At 45.7% G+C, this 16,858-nt stretch overlaps 3 protein-coding genes across 3 annotated transcripts; 1 reads left to right on the top strand and 2 right to left on the bottom strand.

Annotated features, from left to right (window-relative positions):
• LOC100827451 (transmembrane protein 230) lies at positions 1–1,682 on the top strand. The gene is made up of 2 exons (XM_003563326.4): positions 1–430; positions 1,144–1,682. The coding sequence occupies exons 1-2, from the start codon at positions 241–243 to the stop codon at positions 1,263–1,265; spliced, it is 312 nt and encodes a 103-aa protein (XP_003563374.1). The 5' UTR covers positions 1–240; the 3' UTR covers positions 1,266–1,682.
• A 4,050-nt stretch (positions 1,683–5,732) lies between these two features.
• On the bottom strand, positions 5,733–6,227 carry LOC104582100 (E3 ubiquitin-protein ligase EL5-like). The gene has a single exon (XM_010231430.1). The coding sequence runs from the start codon at positions 6,225–6,227 to the stop codon at positions 5,733–5,735; it is 495 nt and encodes a 164-aa protein (XP_010229732.1).
• Positions 6,228–10,313: 4,086 nt separating this feature from the next.
• On the bottom strand, positions 10,314–10,883 carry LOC104582099 (E3 ubiquitin-protein ligase Os04g0590900-like). Its single transcript, XM_010231429.1, has one exon. It carries the CDS (start codon positions 10,881–10,883, stop codon positions 10,314–10,316), a length of 570 nt encoding a protein of 189 aa, XP_010229731.1.
• Between the last annotated feature and the right edge of the window lie 5,975 nt (positions 10,884–16,858).

Here is a 16,858-nt window from a genome sequence, read left to right as displayed (position 1 = left end):
AAAAATGTTTTCTACAGTAATTGTTTCGGGAAAAAAAAAGGAGGGGTGTGAAGGAAAAATAAAATAACATACTCCGCCAAATTCCGCGGCGGCGAGCCGGGAGAAGCGACCGCGCCACCTCTTCCTCCTTCGCCTTTGCCCGCCCCGCCGGCAAGCTTCGCCCCTCCAACCAAGTCCCAGATCGCAGCCCGACGCAACGCGCAATCCCTCCCGCTGCCCTCGAAACCACGATCAAGGAGGATGGCGTACGTGGACCACGCCTTCTCCATCTCCGACGACGACGACCTGGTCGGCGGCGCGGCGGGGGGCCCGCGCGGCGCGCCCGTCAAGGAGATCGCCTTCGCCGCCGCGCTGCTCGCGTTCGGCGCCCTCGGCGCCGTCGCGGGCCTCTTCATGGCCGCCCACCTCGTCGGCGGCGACCGCTCGCACGGTGAAAATCCTAGACCCTTTCCATTGTTTGGCGAAATTAACGAAATGTGTTTGTATGCCAGTTTAACCCATCGCATCGCATAGATTAGATGCTTGGTTCTGCAGAATTGCAGATCGTAGAAAAGATTTAGCCATTTATAACGTGCTATTAATGTACAGGGGAAAGTGGGCCAAATAACTAAAATCTACAAAGCAATTTGGTCATGGGAGTGATATACATCCATTCGATGTCATGGTGAAGTGACGAGAAAGTAAAATACGGAGTAATATGGGCTGAGAATGTCTGCTTCAACAAAGAAACCAAAAGCCATCTGTGCACTGTAATGTGGATCCATGTACAGATGGAATTGTTATTGCACAACTTACTGGCACTCAAAAGCTCAGCAATGTGCCAATGCCCACTACATGTTGCAGAAGAGTTACTGAGTTCTGTAGAAAGTAGAAACGTTTTCTTTGTTTCAGTAACTGGATGCAGAATCCTTTTGCATAACGCTGGCAAGCGGTGTGATTCCGATAAATGCAATTCAATCTGTAAGGAAGGGCTGATACCTGATAGCATACGAGCTTGCAAGCCATTGTTGCAATTTGCAGATATTGTTTAGTACTCCAAATGTTAACCTCTTAGGGAGCACTGCCACCCTATTTTATTCGGAGTACATACATAAACAAAATTTTCAACATCTTTGGCTTTTGCTGATCTTCTTTTGGATACAGGGATCTTCTTCACCGTGCTGGGCGTAGTAATGTTCATCCCCGGGTTCTACTACACAAGAATAGCATATTATGCTTACAGAGGGTACCATGGCTTCTCTTTCTCCAACATCCCTGCTATCTGAACCTGGTTGGATCGTCGCGTCGAATGACCCTTCTTAACATATATACTTGCTATTTTCTTTTCATTTCTTTCTCTGTACCGTTACAGAGTGGTGTAGTAGTTGTACATACGGAGTACAAAATTAAATAAAAATACCAGTGTAATGAGACCGTGACATTATGGCGATTCCACCTGAGAAGTTGACCGTTCTGTGATCCTGTTGAGCTGTCAGCCTACCCGCACCTGCTACTTACTGCATTCGGTTCTGTTGTCTGATAGTGCAGGCATCGTCAAGGCAGTTGAATGCAGATCTACTCTGTCTCTGTTGGGTACTTGGGTTGCAAGCAATTTGTCGCACTACCCAATGGCATCCATTTGGAATGGGAAACATGGCAGGGGAATTTCGACATGTTATATCAACTGTTAAGTTTGAAGCTAATTGTTCATGATGTGTCGAATAACAATAATATCATTATCTTGGAATTTTCGTTTGGAGCTTGCAGAAGTTTTTTTCTTTTGAGGGGACTTTGGAGCTTGCAGAAGTGAGCGAAGCATGTGCATGCGCCGGAAAATCCTGGTATTTTTGCCGATGGTACTGGGCTGCTGGCCTGCAGGAACGCAGCACTGCAGTCACGGCTGGGCCTTTGGGCGCTGGGCTGTCTGGAATCAATTCTGTGGGCCAAAAGATAATCATATTTACTGTGTTCTACACCTGGGCTGGACCCGTGCTACAGCCCAGGTATCACGGGCCGTAGGCTCAGCCCTGCACTCGGCAACGGCCTTAAAACACTCGAGCCTGCAACGCCTCACTCCACCTCTACAGAACCCAGGCCGGCTTTGCAAGTTCACGATGCACTCACGGGGTCGTAAAAAAAAAAACAAAAAACAAAAAACCTGACACCTCATGAACTTTCCAGGCTACACCGTCTGGGCGACGTTGGTGTTTTTTGGCATGGACTTGAGCTGCATTTGTCTCATCTAACATCTATATCCGGTGGTTGAGCCGGAGAAAGCCAACATTTTCTTTCTTTCTTGCTCAAGTGATCGGTGCTTGTCAGACGAAATAGTGAGGTTGGACACGCAACGTCAAACCGAAAGTTTACACTTTCCCGTCTAATAAAGGATGTCTTAAATTTAACTAAATTTGAATGCATCTATACACTAAGTCATGTCTAGATACATCTAAATTTTAACAAATTTGAGATATCTTTTGTTGAACGAAGGGAGTATAATGTTACCAAATGCTACATCATCATCTTAAAGTATCTCTGTTTGGAGCTATATAGCATTGCATTGCATTCGCGTGCGGCCGCTGGAAAGTTCTTCCGTTATGTGTTGTCGTTGATGTACCTTTTATGGGTCGGTCTCAGGACAAAGGAGAACTGAAATGGTATTGTCTTAACGTTTGGGCCCAAATTTCCTGCGGAAAAAAAAATGTTTCGCCCCAAATCCGGCCCAAAATCCATTCCAGCAATTCCGCCGTGCCCGATTTCAGCTGCTGCACTGTTTACTGCCTGTTTCTGCAGCAAGCAAATTGGCATATGAAGTACTCCGATCGGAGGGAGTACTTGAAGGCACGTGAGAGTTCTTGTTTACTACCTGTTTTCTGCCGGGAAGTACTTTAATTGTCCTAGGCCTAATATTGAGGACCCGTGAAATAATAAGTGACGTATAACATTGGCAAATGTTTTAGGTGAAACATTGGTGTGGATGTTTGGAATAACATGGATACTTATATGATGATTTGTATCTTGTTTGGATTTAGTGCTTTGTCAGTGGTGGGTTGATCCATTAGTTTCTTATGTGAAAACATGACGTGGGTTGTGTGGAACTTACCCTGAGTCAAGTCGTGGACTTGTACTCGTACTGGTTATTTGTGTGTTCACTTTCAGGTGTCATGCGAGACGTTCGTGCGAAGGAACAACGAAAACAAAGACTATGATGATCCGGGAGGGCACCGGTTTTTCGTACGTTGTTTATACCGGAGGTGTACGGTATTGGAGATATTCGACACGTGATGTTCGAGTTTTGAAGACATCACAAGAAGAGTTGATGGCACGGAGTGACATCGACGTGAAAACATGTAGGTCCAGCCGTGGCTGGATGAGAGTTGTTTAAAGATTAAACAACAGCGTCATCAAGATGGTGTCCGATGGAAAAGTGGTCCATATGAAAGTTGTGCGCGTCGTCGAGGCGAACAACTTTGCTTTTAGGGTCATCTCAATCCGAGGTCTTCTGTGGTCCCCACGGGCAGAATAATGACTGGGACAGAGGAATTCGTGTTGGATTCAGACTCAGTTTAGGGTCGCGAATTTTCGCTTATAAATAGAGCGCGTCCTAGTTAGGGTTTTAGCAAGGACATGAGAGAACTCAGAGCTTTAGATCTAGATCAATTCTTGGAGAGTTCTTGTTTGCATGGTTGCATCTTTTGTAATCGATCGACATCGTTGTAATTAAGAGATTCATTGGCGGTGTCATCTTTGTTCTTCTCGGATCTTCGTGGATTATTCGTGCTAGATTTTTCTAACACTTTGCTGCAGATTTATCACGAGTTCATAATATTTTGCTGCAGGTTTATCACGAGATTAAGGAAAGATCGTGATTATTTCATCTTTCTTGTTATTCCTCGAAATCGATTATAGATTAATTCTCGTAACTTTCTGTCAGCTGTTACTTTTTTGATCATATCTTTTGATTGGTAAATCCGATTGAGCTGATTCTTGTTGCGTTGGTTAGATAATTTTAATACCTTTATTTTTTATACTCGTACGTATTTTTTGGTTCATCCAATCAAAAGTTAAGGCTGTTTTACTATCACGAACAGAAAGATGATTTAGCGTTTGAACTTTCGGGAAAATGTTTAATTTGCTTCCGCGCAATCATTCACCCCCCTCTGATTGCCTGTCTCGATCTCACAGGACCATTAAAAAAGTGTGAATTCCAATTTTTTTTTCCTATTTGACAAAAATATCCTTCGTTTTACCCCATTTAATCAAGATACTTCTTTTGACACAGTTTTAGCCTTTCAAGATTTTGGCCATCCTGACAGAGTGATCTATAGAGGTGCCCTCACGTGCAGTCCTACATGTAGTCTCTATGCTAAAGCCTAAAGGCATATCTTTTGATTGCGTTCCCGATCAATGTTTAATATTTTAGGCAGCGAAATTTAAAGAGAAATTCAAAAACAATTTTTTGCACGCACCCTCATGAACTTTCGAGGCTACCATCTGCGTGACGTTAACATTTGTGGCATGGACTTGAGGTGCGTTGTCTCAGACGAAATAGTGAACCTCCACACGTAGTAACGTCAAACCGAAGCTTTAGTTGTGTAGCAAGCTTTAGTTATATCTGTTTCTAATACTCCATCATTATCTTAATTAAAGTAGGACATTAAAGTATCTCCGTTTGGAGCTTGCACACGTGAGTGAGCAATGCATTTGCGTGCGGTGCCGAAAAGTTCTTCCGTTATGTGTTGTAGTTTTTTTCTTTTTCTTTTCTTTGTCGTTGATGTACCTTTGTGAATCGACCCGTCTCAAGAAAAAAAAATCAAGAACTGGAACGGAATGTTAAAAAAAGAACAAGTTATCTATTCTAGCAATCCTGCCGCGCCCAATTTCAGCTGCTGTTACTGTTTAGTGCATGTTTTTGCAGTAGGTAAAACTCTTGCCAATATCTAAACGAACTCGCGTATGCAATGGCGGAGCCAGAAAATTACTCTGCGGGCCATTATAGTGTATGAGAGTTAAGAGAGTGTAATTAAGGAAGAGAAGTCCCATGCCATGCTTAAAATCAGTGTAATTTAACAATGAAAATATAATTTCAAGACCCAGGCCACGGCCCCCCTTGCCTGGGGCTTGTCTTCGCCTATGTGCATATGCCACACTACCCAAGTACTCAACACACACTTGAAGGCTTTCCATTCTGTTCGTGGAACAGTTGGCAGAACTCCAGTGGATGCTAATGTAGAATTCAGTGCGCAAGCACTCGCAAGCCCGACGGGTTCAGAGTGTAGTCTGAATTCTGAAACTCAACTCCTTCAGATCAAAGGGCTCAAGTGAATTTGGTTGTACTCAAGTTGTTTGCTAATCAACCCAGGCAGGGCTTAGAGCATGTACAATGCAACTTTCTTAGAGAGGTGCTTGTAAAAAAATAAATCAGGTTTTATCCCCAAAGCTAGGTGTCTAAACTTACAAATTGAAAAAACTTACAAATAGCCCGACGCTATTTATAGCGACGCTTCACGCTAACAGCTCGCATTAGCGCCGATTTTCGGGCCGCCGCTAAACTGCTTAGCACGCTATTTAAAACTTTGTCGATCCATATTATATATTCGCAGTCGCTTGCTCATGAACTATATATACAGGAACTACACTGGACGGGCCAGATGGCTTTAAACTAGCTAGAAATTTACAGCACCCATTAATCACTCCTCCCAGTAAAAAGAAGGCCCTTCTTACTCACAGGCCTTGACCGCCGGCGGCGCCATTGATCAATTGAGGTTGCGGTTGCGGACGAACGGCACGGGCGGCCCGGGCTGCACGCGCGGGTAGCGCCGCAGCGGCGCCGGCATGACCATGTCGTTGATGTGGACGACGTCCCGGCGGCAGAGCGGGCAGTTGGCGCGGCACGAGCCGAGCCACCGGTCCACGCACTCCATGTGGAACGCGTGCCCGCACCGCGGCAGCACGCGCGCCGTCTCCCCGGCGGCGAGCTCCCTGATGCAGATCGCGCACTCGGCCGTCTCCTTGAGCTCCCGCCGGGGCAGGGACGCGATGGCCCTTTCCACCATGCATCCCCAGCTGACGGCGCCCCAGAACAGGTAATACGGCGGCAGCGCTACAGGCTCCGGCTCCGGCTGAGGCTCCGCTCTAGGTCTAGTACCACGGCCGGCGGAGTGGTTGAACCGGAAGGCAGCGAAGACGGCGATCAGGACCGCCGCCATGGCCCCCGCTGCCGCGCCCACGGAGGAGACATCCATGTCCATGGATCGTTCCTCAATTTGATCCCCCAAGAACGCGCCTTGGGATTCCGTTCCCCACTCTCTAGGGTTCTTGGCTTGTAGTGGTAGTGTGGAGTGAAGCTAAAGCTGAAGCTGGATGATGATGGCCGGGGGGGGGGGGGGGGGGGGGGGGCGTGATCTAGCTAGCTCTATATAGGTCTGGACAGTTCTTGCAACAACCCTTTTCGGACGTATTTGCTGTTAGATATCGATGCACTGCTGGAATTGGAGAGAGGAGATATGGGTAAACCCAATTCCTTGCTAGGATGGGGGAAGGGAGCAAGCAAACCATGGGAGATCTCTGCTGCAGGTTTTTAATTTGCTCCTGTTTTTGACCTCTAATTAAGGGCTAGAGTTGGCCAGAATTGGTAATTTGAAAAGGATCTACTCCGAACTCTACTCGGTGGTTGGTATCTGCATTCTGTGTTCAATCGGTTTTCGCCCTAAAAACCTCGGTTTTCTAGCATATGTGGTTTCTTTCAGAAACTGCGCGGGAAAGCGCGTCGTGCTCTCGGTGATTCAAATGGCCAAAAAAGGCCGACCTAACGAGTAGCGGCAAGAGCCGCCCACACGCAAGGTATAGTGCAAATCGTCTGCTATTTCTGAAGTGCACCATCAAGCCCTGACTAAGCAACTTGAAAAACAAATGAACCATTGAAAAGTGCGAGAAGCCAAGTGTTGAGGATTCAGACCAGTTTTTTTTTCCGGAACAAATTTCAGGTAGATATGGCAACTGCATGATTGGCAAGTATAAGCAAAATAACAATTTCTCCGGTCCCTGCTGATTCACAACATGGAAAGGTAAATAAGCACGGGGCCAGCCTGGTGTAAAAGCCCTCGGTGACAAAAATACAACCATTCTTTTATCTGCAAACTTCTCTTTCGAAACTTCTCTTTCAAATAGGGCTACCCCATTTTCCATTGAAGTAATGGAAATAATTTTATCTACAAACCACCCCATTTCCATTAAGCAAAATGAAAATAACTTTTATCTGCAAAATACCCCTATTTTCCTTTAAGCAATGGAAATAAATTTTATCTGCAAACTTGTAATTACAATATCACATTTCTGTCAAAATAGCAGTAAGATCTGTAAAGAATCACTGCAGTCAGTGGCTCAGTGCATCATATATAAGTCTGCTTGCTGAAGACAATGGTACGGACCGCAGCTGTGAAGAAGCACAAAATATCGATGGTTATCATAGGATTCAGATAGGAACAGAAAAATGTGTGATAGTTTAGGTATAAAAAAGATGAACTGTTTCAGTTTTCAAGACTATCTAGGAAGACAATTTGTAGGTTTTAACATCTCTCTGCTAATCTGTCAAGCAGCCTTAATTCTTTTTTAGCACGTATATAATCAAAATGCTCTACTAGGTTCTTAGGCAAGGCATGATCAACACTTTTATTAGGAGAAAGGCGTTACAACCCAGCTTTTGTATTACCTGAAAAGAAGGACCCGTGGAGTCCGAGTTTGTTTAGGAGATTCTACGAGTCCGAATTACACGTGGAGAGGTAGATAGATATCGATGCACTGTTTGGAATTGGACAGACGATATGATAAACCCAACTCCTTGCTAGGTTGGGGGAAGGGAGCAAGCAAACCATGGAAGATCTCTGCTGCAGGTTTTTAATTTGCTCTTGTTTTTAAACCTCTAATAAGGTTCGAGGTGGCCAGAATTGGCAAATTGAGAAGGCCACTACTCTGACCTGACTCCATGGAATCCGAGTTCTGCGTTCAATTGAGTTTTCGCCCTAAAAAGCTCGGTTTTATAGCATATGTGGTTTCTTTCAGAAACTGCACGGGAAAGCGCGTCATGCTCTTGGCGATTCAAATGGCTAAAAAAGGCTGTCCAAACGAGTAGCGGCAACAGCACGGTCGGTATGCAAGCTACGGTGCAAAACATCTGCTATTTCTCAAGTGGACCGTCAAGCCTTGACTAAGCCCAGATCCACCATTTGTCGTGCAAATGGCCACAACTTGAAAAACAAATGAATCATTGAAAAGTATGGCAAGCCAAGTGTTGAGGATTCAAACATTTTTTTTCTTCAGAACAAATTTCAGGTAGAACATATAACGCAAGTGCATGATTGCGCCAAGTATAAGCAACAATAACAATTTCTCCAGTGCGTGCTGTGTTCACATGTATATCATACAAAATAAATAATGGTCATGGTAACAAAACATGGAGAGGTAAATAAGCACAGGGCCAACCTGGTGTAAAAGCCCTCGGTGACAAAAATTCAAGCGTTCTTTTATCTATCTACCCCATTTTCCATTAAGCAATGGAAATAAATTTTATCTGCAAACAACCCCCATTTTCCATTAATTAAGAAAAATGGAAATGAATTTTATCTACAAAATAAATACCCCCATTTTCCATTAAGCAATGGGAATAAGTTTTATCTGCAAACTTGTAATTACAACATCACATTTCTGTCAAAATAGCAGTAGGAATTGTGAAGAATCGCTGCAGTCAGTACGGCTCAGTGCAACATAGGTCCGACTGCTAGCTGAAGACAATTTTACGGACCACGGCTCTGAAAAAGCACAAGATATATCGATGGTTAATTATCATATGATTCCGATAGGAACAGAAAAATGTGTGACAATTTAGGTATAAAATGAACTCTTTCATACAGTTTTCAAGACTCGCAGGTTAACATCTCTCTGCTAATCTGGCAAGCAGCCTTAATTCTTTTTGGGCAAGGCATGATCAACATTTTTATTATGAGAAAGGCTTTACAACCCAGCTTTTTTATTAGCTCAAAAGAAGGACGTGTGGAGTCCGAGTTTGTTTCGGAGATTCTACGAGTCCGAATTACAAGTGGAGACGTAGTTCCGCCATAGAGTTGCGGCTACTTTTTGAGTAGGTTTACAAAAAGCGAATGGACTATGCTTGCCTCGAGTGCTGTTGTACGGTATACATAGATCGTATCCATTAATAATACACTCGCTCATACAGATTGACTGTAAATGCATAGATCCAGGTATAGATAATAAAGTATACATAGATCATCTCCAGATATAGATCATGTCCATATACCCTAATGAACTTGCTGCATACTGTACATACATAGATCATGTCCAGATATAGATAATAGTATACTCGCTAATACATAGATCATGTCCATCGACATTATATGTATTCGCTAAAAAAAAGACATTATATGTAGCGTCGCTTGCTCACAGACTATAAAGGGCCAGCCAGGTGGTTCTAAATTCACATAACCATTACTCCTCCTAGCAACAAGACCTTCCTACTCATAGACAAATTCAGGCCATTTTAGCATACAGAAGAATGGTAAAACAACAGGGAAAGGCAAAAAAAGCACCAGGCCGGGCTGTTGTAAGCCCTCGGTGACAAAAACACAAGCATTATTTTATCTGCAAACTATTTCTTAGAACAGGGCCGGCTACACCCATTTTCCATGAAGGAATGGAAATAACTCTATCTGCAAACTTGAAATTACAACATTAAAAATTCCTGTCAACCACTGTTGCCACTCTAGATTGCATGTGTCAAGAGCTAGCTAGCAGCATCTCTCCAATATATGAGATACTGATACCGACCGTTAGGTATACAGTTCTGAAGACTATCTAAGAAGACAATTTGCAGGTTAACATTTATCTGCTAACCTGTCAAGCAGTTTGCTGCCCAGCTTTATATTTCTACAAACGAATCATTCGACCGGTTAATTCCACAATCAAATCAAAGAGATAACGGAGCAAACATCAAAATTTATAAAAAGCCCAGCTTAATTCATATTGAAAGCATATAGTTACAGACTTATACTGCTCACCTCGGGAAACCTCTCGGGTGCTGCTGTACGGTACACACATATATCGATCATGTCCACAGGTAACACACTCGCTCATGCATACATACTGTATCTCACACATCACACGGTACATACACACATAGACTTAATTAGGAGTATACTGCTCGATCCTTGGATTGGATGCCCTGAACTGAATCGAAATGATTAAATGAAAGGCCCAAGGAGGAGCTAGTAGAGTTGCAGACCGGACACAAATCGGACAATGATCGGACGGAGGCAAATTAAGCATCAATCAAGAACCTGCAGGCTGATGTGGCCTTCGCCGCCGTCGCGAGCCTGTGCCAGCGGCGCCCTGCCGTCGGCCTGCGGCAGCGCAGGCGGCAGCATGACCGGCCCCGGAGCCTGAGCCTGAGCCTGAGCAGCCGGCTGTGCCGCGTCCCGGACATTACGGCGCGGCATCCCGGTGACTTCGTTGACCGTCTGGCGGCAGACCGGGCAGTTGGCGCGGGAGCGGAGCCACGTGTCCACGCACTCCCTGTGGAACGTGTGCCCGCACAGCGGCAGCAGCCGCGCCACGCCGCCCGCGGCGAGCTCCCCGAGGCACACGGCGCACTCCGCCGCCCGGGCGAGCTTCGTCAGCGGCAGCGCCGCGATGGCCTCATCGGCCAGGCCGGCGGGCCTGCCGTGGATGGCCCGCCAGAGCTCGTAGAACGGCCGCAGGCCCTGGGCCTCGGCCGGCTCCGCTCTGGCGCTGTTGCCACGGACGAACCTTCGGCCGCACCAGCCGAACCAGAAACCTATGATGCCGAAGATGATGAGCAGCGTCGTCATCATGTAAACCGCCCCCAGGCCGCCCATCGATCCCCAATTCTCGCCTAGGAAGCTCCTAGATCTTCTCCGAGCCCTCCCAAGAACTCACCTTGCTCCCCGCCCTAGCGTTCTTTCTTGAGATGGTGTTAAGTGAAGCTGGATGGATGATGGCCGGACGGGCCGGGGGGTGTGATTTATGGGGATCCTTGGAGATTTCTTGTGTGCTACCATCAAAACTTTTCAGAGGATTTGGAACCCAAGAGGGGACTGGCCGGTTTGTACGTATTTGCTGTTGGATATGTATGACCGGATGGATTAGGATTTAGGAGAAAGGAGATTAAGAGATAACCCACTTCCTACTAGGATGGGGAAGCGAGCAAGCAAACCTGAATGCATGAAGATCTCTATACTTCAGGTTTTAATTTGCTTTGTTTTTAACCTCAATGGGTAGAGGTGGCAATTTGAGAAGTTGTGTTTAACCATCCTGCCACTGTACTCTGAACCCGACTCCGTGGTATGCGAATTCCGCGCTTCAATCCGATTTTTGTCCCCCGAAACCTAGGGTTTCTTTTGGAAACTACGCGGGAAAGCGCGTGGTGCTCTCGCCGATTCAAATGGTCATAAAAGGCCGTCCAAGCCAGTAGCACCAAGAGCGGCCCACCTATACGCAAGTTATGGTGCAAACCGCCCGCTATTCCTCAAGTGGACTGTCAAGCCCTACAGGCAGTGTGATCTTGGACTGAACCCGAGTCCACCATTTGTCGCACATATGGCCACCTTTATTAATTGCCTCGGAAAATTTAAGTGTTGGGCTTGTAATAGTTTGTGCCCATTTCCATGCCCCCAAAATTGCAAGGCCGTGAAGGTCATTGGATTTGTGCCCATTTCCATGCCCTCGGCCATGAAGAGTACTCTAACTATCGTAGGCATAATGTTTTGGGCCACGTAAAAAAGGTAAACAAGAATCTCGTCGAGCCTCAACTCTAGACACCTATTCTAGTTTTACCAAGTTAGAGTACCTTGGGATCCTGTTGGTTTCCATGTTCGTTGGTGCATGTGGGTTTAGGTCTGGCTCTTCACTACGCCAGAATGTGACACTGGCGCATGACCTTCAGTGGCTGTTCGAGCGAGACAAAAAAATCACGGCCACTAGTGCTCCACCAGTGGCGGTGGTCCACTGGTGCTCCACGGCCACTGGTGAACCCCCAATAGTGGTCGTCCATGGGAACAACCACTGGTGACTCCCAACAGTGGCTAGTTTTTTCAGCCCGCCACTGATGGGGGTCACTAGTGGCTGGTTTGTTAGCCAAGACCGGCCACCGTTGACCCCCTCAGAGACCGCTGAAATTTGCAAAAATCATAACTAATTCATAAAAAATCGGAACGATGTGATTCTTTTTGCTGAAGTCTTCATTTCTATTCCTAAATATGCTAGAACAATAATATCACATCATGTTTCTCAGAGAAAATGATTTTCCATTTTTTTCAATGCAAAAAATGAAGTAATTTGTGAAACAAGTAGAATTTTATGGTTCGAATTGGGCCCAGGTGGTCACATTTGTCATCGATCACATCTAATTAAGCATGTTAAAACACTCAAAGGGTTATGCTAAAGTGTAGTATATATGGCACTCTCAAGTGGTGGTTTTGCATAATTATGTCAATTATATTAGACACAAGAAGACATTTTTAAATATACTTTTGTAGATACAGAGTCATTTTTAAATACATCAAATTTACCGAAACAAACAGCATGTACGAAGATTTTGTGTTTTTCACTTAATTAAAGCGTATAGGAGCAGAGAATAATAAACTCACTAATAATATTTTCTGTACAATGCTGCATATCAAACGCTGTTGTGCTGCTATTCAAATATAGAACTCTTCAAAATAGAAAGAATCCCATCGGTTTTTGGTTTGATACCTCTCCTAGTAGCATTACCTCTCTTGGTCAATGATGTAACTATTGTTTCTAGGTATTTCGCGGCCAAAAATAAGAAGGATTGATTCATTTTCAGCTTCGATTGACGCTGAATTATTCTCTTTGAGAGGTTTGGCGGTCACTAGATTTTTTTTAGAGGTTCGGCGGTCACTAGATTTGTTTTTAGAGGTTCGGCGGTCACTAGATTTGAAAAGGCCACTACTCTGAACCCAACTCCGTGGTATCCGAATTCTGGGTTCAATCGGATTTTCACCCTAAAAACCTCGGTTTTTCTAGCACTACAGTGGTTTCTTTGAGATATTGCGCGGGAAAGCACGTCGTGCTCTTGGTGATTCAAATGGCCAAAAAAGGCCGTCCAAACGAGTAGCAGCAAGAGCGGCCTGCACGCAAGCTATTGTGCAAATTGTCTGCTATTTCTCAAGTGGACTGTCAAGCCCTGGCTAAGCCCAGATCCACCATTTGTGGTGCAAACGGCCACAATTGAAAAACAAGAACCATTGAAAAGTGCGACGAGCCAAGTGTTGAGGATTCAGACCAGTTTTTCTTCAGAACAAGTTTCAGGTAGAATATGGCAAGTGCATGATTGCCAAGTATAACAATTTCTCCAGTTCCTGCTGTGTTCACATGTATATCATACAAAGCATGGTCATGGTAACACAAAAAAGTAAATAAGCACCCGGAAAGTCCTCGGTGACAAAAATACCCCCATTCTTTTGTATGCAAACTTCTTTTTCGAATAGGGCTACCCCATTGTCAATTAAGTAATGGAAATAAATTTTGTCTCCAAACTACCCCCATTTTCCATTAAGCAAAATTGAAATAACTCTTATCTGCAAAATACCTGGCCCCATTTTCCATTAAGCTATGGAAATAAATTTTATCTGCAAACTTTTAATTACAACATCACATTTCTGTTAAAATACCAGTAAGATTTGTGATTCAGTTAGTGACTCAGTGCAACATAAGTCTGCTTGCTGAAGACAATTGTACGGACCACGGCTCTGAAGAAGCAGATATCGATGGTTATCATAGGATTCAGATAGGAACAGAAAAATGTGTGACAATTTAGGTATAAAATGAACTATTTTATACAGTTTTCGAGACTGTCTAGGAAGACACAATTTGCAGGTTAACAGCTCTCTGCTAATCTGTCAAGCAGCCTTAATTCTTTTTGAGCAAGTATATAATGAAAATGCTCTAATAAGTTCTTAGGCAAGGCATAATCAACACTTTTATTAGGAGAAAGGCTCTACAACCCAGCTTTTGCATTACCTGAAAAGAAGGACCCGCGGAATCCGAGTTTGTTTCGGAGATTCTATGAATCCGAATTACGCGAATCCGAATTACACGCGGAGAGGTAGTTCCGCCATAGTGTTGCGGCTACTTTTTAGTAGGTTTACGAAAAGCAAATGGACCATTCTTGCCTCAGGTGCTGTTAATTGTACGGTATACATAGATCATATTCATATATAGATAATACACTTGCTCATACATACTGTAAATACATAGATCATGGTATAGATAATAAAGTATATATAGATCATGTCCAGACATAGATATATAGATCATGTCCATTGATAATGGACTCGCTCATATACATACTGTACATACATAGATCATGTCCAGATATAGATACTAGTATCCTCGCTCGTACATAGATCATGTCCATAGACATTATATATAGTGTCCCTAGCTCACAGACTATAAAGGGCCAGCCAGGGGTTTTTCTAAATTTAGAGTAACCTTACTCTTCCTAGCCACAAGACCGCCTAACTTGAAATTGCAACATTAAAAATTCATGTCAACCACGGCTCCAAAGAAGCGCATGGACCCGCTGGTTTCCTCGAAAGAGATCGTCATGTTGCCACTCTAGATTGCATGTGTCAAGAGCCTGTAGCTAGCAGTGTATACCGATACCGGCCGTTTAGGTATACAGTTCTGAAGACTATCTAGGAAGACTATTTGCAGGTTAACATTTCTCTGCTAATTAACCTGTCAAGCAGTTTACATCCCAGCTTTATATTTCTCGAAACGATCTTTCGACCTGTTCCAATATTAATCAAAGAGATAACGGAATTACAAACACCGAAATTTATAAAAAGCCCAGGTTTACACTGAAAGCACAGTTACACACTTATACTGCTCGCCTCAATCTGGAAACCTGATCGGGTGCTGTTGTACGGTATATATACATAGATGAACATGTCCACAGGTAACACACTCCCTCATGCATACATACTACCAATCCGGGCCTCGCCCCTTTCCATTACTAAAGCAACCGAAATACAAAGTACCAGACAACACAACAGAGACGGAAAGTTTTAAGAGCACAAGGAAGAACCCAACTAACCTATTTATGGGCAGGAAACCCACTGGCTAGCATCCGCAATTGGATGCTAACTATGGGACGAAAACCTGCCCCGAGTTGCAGACCGGACACACATCGGAGATTCGGAGCAAAGCATCAATCAATCAAGAACCTGCAGGCTGATATGGCCTTCGCCGCTGTCGCGAGCCTGTGCCAGCGGCGCCCTGCCGTCGGCCTGCGGCAGCACGACCGGCCCCTCAGCCTGAGCCTGATCCTGAGCCTGAGCAGCCGGCTGTGCCGCGTCCTGGACATCATTGCGCGGCATCTCGTTGACCTCGTTGACCGTCTGGCGGCAGACCGGGCAGTTGGCCCGCGAGCGGAGCCACGTGTCCACGCACTCCACGTGGAACGTGTGCCTGCACAGCGGCAGCAGCCGCGCCACGCCGCCCGCGGCGACCTCCCCGAGGCACACGGCGCACTCCGCCGCCCGGGCGAGCTTCGTCAGCGGCAGCGCCGCGATGGCCGCATCGGACAGCCCGGCCGCCGGCCTCATCATTTGGAGGGACGTTTGGTAGGCCCGCCATAACACGTGGAACAACAGCAGGCCGCTGCCCTGGGCCGGGCCCGGCCCGGCCTCGGCCTCGGCCGGGACCGGCTCCGCAGCTCTAGCGCCGGCGCCGGCACCGGCAGCCCTGCCACGACTACGGCTATGACCACCGGCGAACCTTCGGCCGCACCAGCCGAACCAGAAGCCTATGATGCCGAAGATGATGAGCAGCGTCGTCATCATGTAGACCGCCCCCAGGCCGCCCATCGATTCCCAATTCTCGCCTAGGAAGCTCCTAGATCTTCTCCGAACCCTCCCAAGAACTCACCTTGCTCCCCGCCCTGGCGTTCTTGTGATGGTGTTAAGTGAAGCTGGATGGATGAAGGCTGGCCGGGCCGGGGGGGCGTGATTTATGGGGATCCTTGAAGATTTCTTGTGTGCTACCATCAAAACTTTTCAGAGGATTTGGAACCCAAAAGGGGACTGGCCGGTTTGTACGTATTTGCTGTTAGATATGTATGCCCGGACGGATTAGGATTTAGGAGAAAGGAGATTAAGAGATAACCCAATTCCTACTAGGATGGGGAAGCGAGCAGGCAAACCTGAATGCATGAAGATCTCTATACTTCAGGTTTTAATTTGCTCTTGTTTTTAACCTCTAAGGGTAGAGATGGCAATTTGAGAAGTTATGTTTAACCATCCTCCCACTATACTCTGAACCCGACTCCATGGTATGCGAATTCCGCGCTTCGATTAATCCGGTTTTTGCCCCCCCCCGCCCCCCCCCCCCCCCCCCAAGGCTAGAACACCAAATCGAATCCGTTTCTGGTTAGAAGTCTGGTCCGTTTAGGTGTAGGTCTCGTATTCAGTGTTCTAGTCTAATTGCATCTGGCCGTGTATATATGCATGTATACGGTACCTTGTAAGTTAATCCCAGAAAATAAGAAAAAGAGAGAGCAGGCTCGACAAGGGCCTCTAGCCATACCAAAATCAATATTCTCCTGTGTGTGCGTCACGCGAGTACTACTGGTGCTAGCTGCTAATCGATTTGCTTGCTGGGCAGTTTTGTACGTGTGCGTCTCGCCAGAGTTCATCGGCTCGTCGGAAAGTACTCGACGTGTGCGTTGCTTGTTGTTACTGCGTGACAGAGATTTTGGGCTGATTTCCAACATTTGGTATCAGAGCCAAGGTTAATCCGGCAAAACGGTCCCTAGTACACGGGAGCT

This window comes from Brachypodium distachyon, chromosome 1 (assembly GCF_000005505.3).
Source record: "Brachypodium distachyon strain Bd21 chromosome 1, Brachypodium_distachyon_v3.0, whole genome shotgun sequence".
In the NCBI taxonomy this organism is placed as follows: Eukaryota; Viridiplantae; Streptophyta; class Magnoliopsida; order Poales; family Poaceae; genus Brachypodium; species Brachypodium distachyon.
The sequence above is the reverse complement of the archived record's forward strand: the minus strand, read 5'-3'. Positions and strand labels throughout refer to the sequence as shown.